The sequence below is a fragment of the Macrobrachium rosenbergii genome, chromosome 57 (genome assembly GCF_040412425.1).
Source record: "Macrobrachium rosenbergii isolate ZJJX-2024 chromosome 57, ASM4041242v1, whole genome shotgun sequence".
In the NCBI taxonomy this organism is placed as follows: domain Eukaryota; kingdom Metazoa; phylum Arthropoda; class Malacostraca; order Decapoda; family Palaemonidae; genus Macrobrachium; species Macrobrachium rosenbergii.
In genome coordinates, this window is record NC_089797.1 from 350,001 (window position 1) to 362,524 (window position 12,524).

The window sequence follows — 12,524 nt, forward strand, 5'->3', positions numbered from 1 at the left end:
GATATACGAATGCAATAATTCCTCAGTTTCATCCTCTTTCTCTCTCTCTCGGCTATACGATTGACAGTGAGGCTGATTAAGTTTAGAGTGATATATGAATGAAATACTACCTCTTCTCTCTCTCTCTCTCTCTCTCTCTCTCTCTCTCTCTCTCTCTCTCTCTCTCTCTCTCTCTCTGATATACAGTTTATAATGAAGTTGTTTACGAGAAAAGTTTAGAGAAATGTATACATGTTATGATTCTTCAGTCTCTCTCTCTCTCTCTCTCTCTCTCTCTCTCTCTCTCTCTCTCTCTCTCTCTCTCTCTCTCTCTCTCTCTCTCTCTCTCTCTCTCTCTCTCTCTCTTTGATATACAAAATTTACAATGAAGTTGCTTACGAGAACAATTTAGAGAAATGTATACATGTTATGATTCTTCAATCTCTCTCTCTCTTTCTCTCTCTCTCTCTCTCTCTCTCTCTCTCTCTCTCTCTCTCTCTCTCTCTGATATACAGTTTATAATGAAGTTGTTTACGAGAAAAGTTTAGAGAAATGTTATGATTCTTTCTCTTCTGAGAACTCTTTAGAGAAATGATATACAAAATTTACAATTAGTTGCTTACGAGAACAGTTTTGAGAAATGTATATATGTTATGATTCTTCAGTCTCTCTCTCTCTCTCTCTCTCTCTCTCTCTCTCTCTCTCTCTCTCTCTCTCTCTCTGGATCACTGCCACTGTACAATGAAACCAGTGTGTCACTGAGGCCTGTGTGCTCATGACATTCAACAATTGCCTCTCTGTGCCGGTCGCCTTTTCAGAATACTCTTTCTCCTCTGACCTTCACATTCGTCTTGCTCTTATCTTTAATGTTTATGTATTTTAAGTCGTTTAAAAACCAGTTTTAAAAGTCGTCCAGGTTCGGTTTTGTGTGTATTTTAGTTTCAGCTGAACTCTCTCGGTGGCGGAATGGTGTTTGAAATGAATCAACATCTATTTGTTCAGTTTTCTGGGCGGCGCGAAAGAAACAGAGGTGAAACTAATATCTTTACAAATGAAATTATGTATAAATGTCAAGAAAATGTTAATAAAAAAAATGTCTGGGATTTATCTCTGGATAATAGAGCAGAAATTCGCTGAATCAAGAAATAGATCTCAGGAATGTAAAATTTGTACAGACTGGGAAGAGAGTTCTGTACTGAAGCTGTGGACCCGTATAGATTTTCTGTTAATGTTGTTTCTCCTAATTATATTAAAAAGAGAAATTTTACGTATCCTAAACTGCATAAATGTAAATACTTTTCTCTCAGAGCTATAAAAGAACTTGGATATTCCAGTACAAAAATCATTTCAAAAAGGAAAATCGAAATGAATGAAGTTATTTGGACCTCGCTCTGCCTAGCTGAATTTTCTTCAAATTTTCAATAATTATAAAATAAAATATCTGAATATGTGAGGAGTAATTACAAAACATTTTTCTCCGCTGATTCATTAACGAATGAATGACAGATTCTGAAATAAAAGAAGTAAGGAAAGTGTAATTCTTAACAGCGGAGATGTCAGAAAATTACAAGCGCATTTATTAAGTCACTGAAGCCAAGCAAAATCAAATAACAGATATGTCACAGAGTCAAATGAGAACTTATATGATGACGACGTTCGAATCTGATATCCTAAATAAGCCTGAAGTAGATTTCCAAGTGATAGCTCTCAGTTAAAAGCAATTACAAACGCAAACTGACGTGGATAGCCTTCGGCGTTGAGTGCCGACACGAACCTCCGCTGAAATTACCAATATTTGAAGAAGAAGAAGAAGAAGAAGAATATGGCAAGGTCGAGGAAACCATGACTGCGATCGAACCAGCAGGAAGGGATTCGAAAGAATAACTTTCGATCTTGTTTGATTTTCAAGCCACTTGACAAGAGCGGTAGTTACGTGAGAAGGGGATGGAACGGAACGTGGCATTTCACCTTAACGATTACAGGAGCTGGATTGCGGCTACAGGAACTCAGAAAACACATAGCAGGGCTATGAAGGATCATGAATCTCTCGAGATCGTGCGGGAATGCTAAGAGAGGATCTTGGGAAACTTGCGTCGTGAAAGTGCGCGGGTACTGAGTGCTGTTATGGGAAGGTAGTGAGTTTGTGAATAATGTAAATATCCAGAGAAAAAGTAATTGTAAATTTGGGGAGGACTTTTTTAAGGCTGGAGAAAGTAGGGCTGATTGAAAACGGGGCAGACATTGACTGAAAGACTAAGCCAACATATTATTATTATTGTTATTATTATTATTATTCAGAAGATGAAAGCCACTCCTATGGAACAAGCTTGCAGGGGCCATTGACTTGAAATTCAAGCTTCCAAAGAATATTAAAGTGTTCATTAGGAAGAAGTAAGAGGAAGTAACGGGAAATACATAAAGAAGAGATCCCACTTATAAAAAAAAGAAAAAATAAATTAAACAATTAAAAAATAGATAAAAATTTGTTTTGAGAGAAATGGGTAATGGATAATATAGATGGTTATAAGAATTGGGAATTATACATGGTATATGAAACACACTCATTGCAAAGTATAATTTGGAAATCTGAAAGCAAAGCTGAACACTTCCTCAAAAATAACGGAGACTCTTCAACGGCAAAAATTGTTCCTTTGTTCCCCTGTTCATCAAAATCCTTTGTATACTTCCCTGAAATTCAGTGACAAAGAATTTCGGGGAAATGTACAAAGACTTTTGACAAACAGAGGAACAATGGAACCATTTTCACCTTTCACGAGTCTTCAGCTGTGCTTTCAGATCCCATGTGGTTGGCTTGTTCCGTATGAATAGGGTTCATCTTCTGAATAATAATAATAATAATAATAATAATAATAATAATAATAATAATAATAATAATAATAATAATAATAATGCTTCTGATGCTTGGATACTTGACTTTACAAACAGGAGACAGAATAACCTTACTGCCTTCAGCAATCACATACAAGAATTTCCTATCAGCTGTACTGACCTGACCGTAATATGCGAAACGGGTATTCCACTATTACGTAATATCTACGCGCCGACACGGAAAGGGAGAATGGACATGTATAACTTGATAATGATGAAATATGAAAGGTCACGAAATCTTTAGTAGTTCATCGTGAATAGATGAATTCGTCATAGTGATACTAAATTTGTGAATGGCGAAAATGCATCTTCCCGTTACCTTCTGTTAATTCTTTTTCGTGAACATTGTGACATCATTTGGAAGCTTAAATTAATAATAATGATGATGATGATGATTTTTATTATTCATAAAAACCTCATAATACGAGTTGCATGAATCACTAAAATGAAGAAATCAGCAGTGGTATAGATGTAAATATGTATATTTTAGAAAAATATATTTCTAAAATATATATTTACATCTACACTACTGTGGATTTCTTCACTATTATTATTATTATTATTATTATTATTATTATTATTATTATTATTATTATTATTATTATTATTATTACATAATCAAATGTCCTACGGGAACCCAACAGGTTGGACCTCGACCGCAACATTGCAGTTCGGAGCTTTAATCTATTTTTCCCATTTCCAAAACTTTAAAAACATTAGGAACATTACATTCAAACCGGCAGAAGATTTACTTCACCATAAGTGTCATAACAAACCTCTGCGGGAACGCCAGAAAATAAAAGAGGTATTAGAACGCTACAGAATGGCCCAAGGCCGTTGGAATTCAAAGCGTCCCTCAGTGACAATTACGACAAACCAGAACGTTTGTAAGAACGAAAGAAAAAAAAAATAGATATTACCACACAACAGAATGACCCAACGTCAGGACTCATTTCGACATTATCGGTAACCGAGTTTTAAGCTGAGTGCTCACTTTCGTTTGAGGCTGCCTGGTGCTCTCTCTCTCTCTCTCTCTCTCTCTCTCTCTCTCTCTCTCTCTCTCTCTCTCTCTCGTGCTGAGACCCTGAAAAGAACATAAAAGTTTACAGAAACTTTTACACTTTTGTGACATAACAAACACAGATATAATACCTAAGTAATATGATAATTATGATGTGTGTGTGTATGTGCGTGTCTCTGTGTGTATATGTGTATGTGTGTGTATGTGTATATGTGTGTGTAAGTGTGTATATATTACTTACTATGTCTGTGTTCATGACGCCAAAGTGCATTTGTTTTTTAGAATTTTATGTCATATAAATATACATATACATATATATATATATATATATATATATATATATATATATATATATATATATATATATATATATATATATATATATATATATATATATATATATATATATATATATATGTATGTGTGTGTGTGTGTGTGTGTGTGTGTGTATGTGTGTGCCAAATAAAACCTACAAAGTCATATTCATTTCCTCTTATGACTTCCCAAACTTAAAATTATGCAATTTGAAAAGAAAATCGGATATGACAAACTTTAAAGTTTCATTTTAGCAATGTCGACCAATTCTCAGGAACAAGTTCACAGAGAGAAATTTGGAGACAAAGTCATTTCCAGAGATACAGGTCAACTTAAACCTCGTTGGCTGGAAAGGAAACGTTATAGGTTAAACGAACTTAAAAAAAAAAACTGAAATAAAAAAAAAAGAAAAAATAAATAAAATTCGTACTGAAGGTCCTTCCTTTGATGAGGTTAATCACACTTGGCTCAGATCTAGACATCTAGACCTACAAAGTCAGTTTTTCTTTTCTTTTTTTTCCTTGAAGGTCCTTCCTCTGATGAGGTTAATCACACTGTGGTCAGATCTAGACATCTAGACTGGTCAGTTTTTAATTTTTTTTATTTAAGTTACTCGTCTTGACGCCCCACTGGCACTTTCGAGTTCGCTTTTCAAGTTCACCAATTTTTTGTTCACGTTTTTCTTCGCTCTCTTGTTCGTTACTGGTGTACGAACTCCCGTATGTTCCGGGTAACTTATTCTCTTGCTTTCTTTCCGTTATTGGTCGAATTTAAGTTGATCTCCTTCTTCTTCTTGCGTCGAGCTCAAAGAATTCCTTGTCAATATCATTCCGCTTCCAGAATCTTACGTGCCCCTTCCATGTACAGTGGTACCTTCAGACAACTTCCTATCTTTTTTTATTTCTTTTCAACGTATCAGTCACTTTCTCCTCACCTTTTGGGCATGTGCCATTGACCGCTTCACTCCAGTGCCCTAAAGACTAGGTGCTGGGGAAGAGGGAGCTGGGGCGGGGGAAGGGTAGTAGGGACCAAGATCCTTTCAGGTGAATCAGGAGGCCACTGGCGGCTCCGTCAGGATCCCTGAGAGAAAAGTTGCCCTTGAGATGTGCCATTTTCATTCCTGTTGCCCTTGGCTCGTACAAGTCTCTCTCTCTCTCTCTCTCTCTCTCTCTCTCTCTCTCTCTCTCTCTCTCTCTCTCAGAAGTTTCCCTCCCGGGAGCAAGGATTCCGTGGCTTTTGTAACGGCTCTCCTGCCAGCTTCGTAACCGAGCATTATTCTCGACTTCCTGTGTGTTGCCCCGGAGCCCCAGTTGGTCCTCGTTTTGTCTGTTAGCTCCTCGTACTGTGATTTTGTGCTTTTGCTTCGTGACTGATACTGCAATTATTGCTTCAGATGAGTTCGTGTTTCCTGTTTCATGCTTGGAAGCGCAGGCAAACGATGAATTCACCAGGTGATCTCGTTACAAAGCATCTTTGAATTGTAGAATACCCTAGACGAATTTACTTCAAAGCACGACGAATTCCAAAGGAAATTCACAGTTCTTTGTCAACTAACAAGAGTAGGATTAGCTGCCATGCCATTTAAAAGATATATTCGAAAAGTTTCAACGGGTTTTAAATCAATATGACTTTAATTTTATCAAAATAATATCGAAGTCTCCTGCAAGAGGTGATGAGGAAGATAGTGTAAAAATGCCAATATGATTTTTATCTATTTGGAGAGAAAATTAACATTAAAACAGGGCCTTATGGGGAATTATTGTATAAATAAATATGTTTGCTTACAGTGATGAATGATAAAGTTATATGTTATGATGTCATCTCAATTACTGCTGACTATATAAATTCATAGCATACTTTTGTCATAAAAAAACGTAGAAAGGTCTGAAGAATTTGTAGAATGGGGCCTAGACATTGCAAGAAAAAATAGAAGGTTAGGCCCATTGTAGGTCAAAGAAACCAGACAAAAAAAATGGGTAGAAGCCCAAGTCTACAGATGAAAAAAAAGAGAGAAGAAGTAATTCCCTGAACAGACCAATCTCTCACAGGGTATCCTTGACCAGCAATTTTCTGGAAAAGTTTTGCGTTTTTTTATTACACGTTCTGTTCAGTGCTCTTTTAAGGAGATAAGATTAAATAAAATATTTTTCAAGCTAACTGGCACAATCTGAGCCGTCCCTTGAGAAAAGTAAAGGAATAATTAACGATAAAATAAGATTCAGATTAAAACATTTGTCAATTTGTCACACTGTAGGCAAGACATGTGTTTCATGAATATCCTATACCTTTCTGTTATAGGATTTCTTGATTTTTTTTTCCTGTAATTGTCATTATCATTACTATTGCAAATCTTATATTACACCTTTCCTTATCAATACGTTGTACCTTTCATTATCAACTGGCAATTTTACATTGTAACTGCAATCACCCGTTACTTCTTTCTAATGAATGCCATAATACTCTTTGACAGCTTGAATTTCAAGTCAGTGGCCCCTGTGGTGGGCTTGTTCCATATGAATACGTTTCATCTCCTGAATAATAATAATAATAATAATAATAATAATAATAATAATAATAATAATAATAATAATAATAATAATAATAATAATAATAATAATTCATTTCACTTTCATCACCAACATCGCCATTTTATGCAATGATGCAGAGAATCATTGTCTTATCAGTGCTGTCATAGCCCAGCAGTGACCGAGCTCTTGATATTCAGTGACCTCATTCAGTGCATGATTAAGCAAGTGTTAAAGAACTCCTGAGTCTTTCATAAACTTTTACCTGTTAATTAGAAAAGAATCGAGAGGTCGTGTATAAAATATTTTACCTGCGTAGTAAAGACGGTGATTGCATTCTCAGTGTTATAGGAAATAAGTAAGAAATCCAGAGTAAGAGGGTTAAGAAAATGCTGAAATGATGGAAATGAAAGAAATGGTTGTAAGAAATAAAAAAAAAGGGTTAAGAGAATGTTTTAAATGATACAAACAAAAGCAATGGTCGCAAAAATAAGAGAACAAAAGGTACAATCAAGATAATGCAATTAAGTATTCGTCTGAAATCAAAGAGGCCTAAAAAACGTTTAAAAGATGAAAATCAAATAAAATAAAATGGCTGCAAAAATAGGAGAACAAAATGTAATAACGAAAACAATGCAACTAAGCATTCCTCTGACATTTTATCCTCCCGGAAAATTAGTCATAAAAAAAGATTAATTAAACTTACGTAACCATAATAACCCATCATAATATAAAGAATATACTTAACTCTAGTCAAAATTTTTAACACAGTTAGACGAACAGCAATTACACCATCAAAAAGTGACGTCACTGCGTGTCACTGCAACGTCACAGATTGGGTGTAGCCCAGGAAAATAAAAGTATTAAAGTATTAACCCCTGGTACTGTACTATTTTCCAATGAGAAAAACTCCCTTGGTTTCAGGAGGAGGTCAGTTAATGCAATATTTCACGTGGACAACTTTCTTCCCCCCAAAAAGGGAGGTCCTAGAATATTATTGTGGTTTAAATATATATCTGGATGGTGTGTAAAAGTCATGACAGAGTGATAGAGGCAAAATATGTGGAGAATTGAATGGAAAATGGAGTGTAATGGGATGGAATTGAATGGAAAATATAATGGCTGTCTCCTCATTACTACTACTACTGGTATTTGCTACTATTACTGCTACTAACACTTCTTCATAGCAACGATAATGAAACTATCATGGCTATCATCTCCTTATCTTTATGTCAATATAGATAACAAAATTATTAATATTAGTATTAATAGTATTCACAGATCCTTTTTCATAGTTAGCAAAATAGATCTATCTTTCGGCGGTCTCGGCATAATGCTGTACGAGCCGCGGCCCATGAAACTTTAACCTCTGCCTACTATCGTTGCCAAAAGCACGATTATGGCTAACTTTAACCTTAAATGAAACAAAAATACTGAGGCTAGAGGGCTTCAGTTTGGTATGTTTGATGATTGGAGGGTGGATGATCAACATACCAATCTGCAGCTCTCTAACCTCCTCAGTAGTTTTTAAGATCTGAAGCAAAGTACCTGTACGAGACCTTGTAGTGGAACAGGTTTTCTCTCTCTTTTCTTTCTTTTAAACCTTGAGAAAAATTTTCTTAAGCAAACAAACAAAACCTTTCTTATACAAAGACAAGCATCTGTAGAAGGCCTTGTGGTAAAATGGCATGTTTATTTGGCCTTGTTTTTCTTTTCTTTTTAGGCTTAGGAAAAAAGTCTTTCCCACACCATGAGTATAGGTATTTTCCTTTTTTTTCCTTCTTTTAAACTTAGGAAAAAAGTCTTCCCCACACCCATGAGGATAGGTATTTTCCCTTTTTCCTTATTTTGGACTTAGGAAAAAAGTCTTTCCCACACCCATGAGGATAGGTATTTTCCCTTTTTCCTTATTTTGGACTTAGGAAAAAAGTCTTTCCTACATTATGAGGATAGGTATTTTCCCTTTTTTCCTTTGTTAGTCTTAGGAAAAAGTCTTTCCTACAATCATGAGGATAGGTATTTTCCCTTTTTTCCTTCTTTCAAACTTAGGAAAGAAGTCTTCCCCACACCATGAGGATAGGTATTTTCCCTTATTTCCTTTTTTAAACTTAGGAAAAAAGTCTTTCTTACAACCATGAGGATAGGTATTTTCCCTTATTTCCTTTTTTAAACTTAGGAAAAAAGTCTTTCCCACGCCACGAGGATAGGTATTTTCCCTTTTTTAGACTTAGAAAAGAGAAAAGTCTCTCCCAAACCATCTAAAACTTTCAACCCATTCCAGAAGGAAAGGACGACCCCGACTTGGGCGACATGGGCGGTGCTCCTCCTCGTGGGGCTGGTGGGCGTGGCGCCAGGCGTCTCTGCGGACCTGGATTTGGGCGTGTGTCAGAGTACCTGCTCCACCGTCCCTCAGGATCTGTGGCCTTATTGCTGTGAGACACACCACACCTGCTGTGAGGAATTCGCCGATTCTTGCATTGTAAGTCACAGCGAGTTTATTTATCGATCAGCTGATTTCTTTCTTACTTTATTTATCTATGAATTTATTTGCTTATCCATTTGTTAGTTTATTTATCTGTTTATTCATTTATTTTCTCATCTGTTTATTGATTTGTATACTCATTTATTTATTTATTTTGCTATGGAGGTCTGGACGTCATAGATTCCTTAATCATTTCTTTTGGCTAATAATTTAAAAGGTGTTTTTGAGGGAGATTCTACACGTGAAAAGGTCCCATCTGTTATTATTATATTATTATTATTATTATTATTATTATTATTATTATTATTATTATTATTATTATTATTATTTGATTTGCTCTGAAGTCTAAACGTGATAGATTCCTTAAGCATTACAATTTTTTTTATTTATATTAAAGACAAACTAATACTGAATCAATAGATATACAAAGAGTAAGCAATAGGGCGAGGAACCAAAAAGTATAATAACATGAATAACTGTCCTTTTTTTTTGTTTACAGCATGACTGCCTTCCCCGCGTCAACTCAGGGGATGTGAGCGCAGTTGAAGAGCGCCCAGGCCTCTGCTGCGCATTGTACAATCTCTGCTGCTTCAGGGAAACCCCTCGAATTTCCTCAATCAGGAGCCAAGGACCCCAACAGCCACAGAGTTTCCCAATCACCCATCGTTTCAGCACCCTTCCAGGAGGGCCGGGCAGAAACAGACAGACTTCTTCTGGTGTTCCACAGGCCTCTCAGGCGGCAGCCACAGCCCAAGCGCCCACGACTTTCAGTAAACCACAACCTAGCAACGACAACAGACGACCTACTTCTCCTATCAGTCGTCCAAAACCCCCTAGAAAGCCATCAAGTTCATTCAGGGATACACCTAGGTCAGAGAATCCCGAGGAGGAAGTCTTGAATAGCAGGGACGCAGATGGCGATAACTTGGGACATCGATTTGATGCGCAGGATACTAATTCTCAGAAGGAAGAAGAAGAATCTAACGCTTTCAACAGACCACAGACTCCTAATCGTCCTTCAAAACTCCTTAAATTTTCTAGACCAGTGGGCCTAACTCCTGCTTCAGAGGGTCAAGATAACCAGGCACCTGATGCCCAAGAGACGGTGGAGGCAAGACCAAATGCTAATACGCCTAAGGCCCTGGAAAGACCAAGACCAGGGTCTTCTTTCCGTCCTACAAACCCAAGGCCACTCAGTAGACCAGAACCTGAAATTCCTGAGGTCACTGAACAAGAAACAGAGCAGGAACAGGCACAACCAAATAGACCGTCATTTCTGAACCGATCCTTACAGCAAAGAAAATTGACCCCATCAAACCCCTCTGGTCAATCTCCCACAGAAGAGGAGCCAAATCAGTCCCAGCCAAAAGAGGAAGCAAGAACCAACAAGTTCATTAGATCAGGACCTCTGATTCGTTCTGGTGTAAACAGAGAAAATTCTAGGCCTACCCCAGAAATAACCGAAGAACCAGAGCAAGCCACAGCCACTGAAGCAGAGAATTCTAGGGGACCAAAACTACTTAGACCTAAAATTAAGCCCTTCCAGGCCGGCAAACAAGAACCTGAGGGCAGTGATGCACTTCCCCCAGCAGATGAAGATCTAGATCAGGTAGTTTCAGATTCTGTCCTTAGTCAACAAACTGTGAAAGAAGCACCACCCTCTTTCTTAAAACCTGATGGGCCTCCTGAATCACTTGCAAAACCTGCAGGGCCAAAGTTCATTGGAAATGGGTCCCCTATCCGTAAAATTAAACTAATAAGACCGAGGGAAAATAACAAAACCCCACAACCCAAGAATCAGGAACAGCCAGTGACAGTAATTGAACCCGAAGAACCTCAGCAAATTACTGCAGACACAACACTTGCCCCACCAACAACACGATCTCAAGCAACTCGTGGCAGAACTCGAAACACGTCTAATGCTCAGAGAAGAACAAATACAAATACTCAAGAAAGCCAGGGAAGTACAAGAGGGAGAACTCGATTTACACAGGAGAACTCTGTTGATAACACACAAAGCACACAAGCAGCATCTAGGGAAAGAGCATCATCAGGGAGAGGAAGAACGAGGCCCCAGTCGAGGCCGGTGGTAAACGATCCAGTTGAAATTGCACCTTCTCAAGACACACAGCAGCCAGATGTACTGGTGCATGAACCATCTAAGCTCCCATCATCAACAGCTGTCAAAAATGAAGAAGTATTCGAGGAAGTTGCTGAAACAAGTGATGCCCAGTTCCTGAATGATGAAAAAATCATGGAGGCTGATAAAGAAATGGAGAAGGTAATGCAAGAAGACGTCGCCACTCTGCTCGAGAACGTGAGAGACACTGAAAATATTGTACCTGCAGGAGCCCCAGTACTGCCAGAAGAAAACTTCATAAATGAGCAGGAAAATTTGCCAGTACCCGAGGAGACCCAAGCTCCAACTTATCTGCCAACAGGAGACCAAAATGTTGTTCAGCCTGAAGTGAGCAAACAAGTCAACGATGAAACTGATACTGAGAAAATGGCAGACCAGCTCTCTGCTCTGGGACAAAGTCCTAAGTTAGTTCCTTCAACTCGACCCGGTTCTCAGTCCAGTCCAGCAGAAGCACTTGCTGTGCCAGAATTGCCTAGAGTAACCTCACAGCCTCAGATAAGAGAACCAGTACAAAGCCAAGAACCCCAGCCATTTACAAGACAGCCTTCCGAGCCACAGGAATCAACAAGGCCGAGAACGGCTGCACAAGCAGCTGCAAGACAGAGAACAAGTCCGGCATCTGGACAAACAGCCACAAGATCAAGGGGACGCCTGACCGCCCGAGACCGATTAGCTTTAACAGGCTCAGACAATTAAGACATGGTCATTGTAATCAGTCAGAAGATATGCTCAACTAGTGGCATATCCCTGTCGCTTTATTCAAGTCTGAGAGTGACTGATAGATCAGCATCCAAGTGTCTACCAGTGAGAGAGAATATTCTCTTTCGTTGCTTGGATATCAGTTTATTGTAAATAGCACCTCCTTTTTTATATAAAAACCTGAAATATATATATATATATACAAGCTATGAGAGCTTCGACTAGGGCGTTCATGATTAATATTGCATTTGCATTTATGTAATGGCAGTAATTCACTGCAGAGATGTAAACATATCACCCCCAAGTCCTGCCACGAACCACAACACAATTGCAGTATTCTTCCTTCGTTTGTGAAAGACTAGTAATAACGGTTTCACCTCAATGAGGATACGACGAAACGCCTTTTCTTGTTTTTGTTTATTTCACGAACATATGTAAGAAACTTTACAAATAAATTTTTTGTTATATGTTTAA

General features: G+C 37.8%; 1 protein-coding gene across 1 annotated transcript in view; it reads left to right on the forward strand.

Annotated features, from left to right (window-relative positions):
* The window catches only part of LOC136837097 (proteoglycan 4-like), a 26,906-nt gene extending 14,382 nt beyond the window's left edge, over window positions 1-12,524 (forward strand). Inside the window, exons 2-3 of the mRNA XM_067101706.1 lie at window positions 9,011-9,208; window positions 9,711-12,524. Of these exons, the coding sequence (XP_066957807.1) occupies window positions 9,011-9,208; window positions 9,711-12,047 (2,535 nt within the window). The 3' untranslated portion in view covers window positions 12,048-12,524. The remainder of the gene's footprint in view (window positions 1-9,010; window positions 9,209-9,710) is intronic.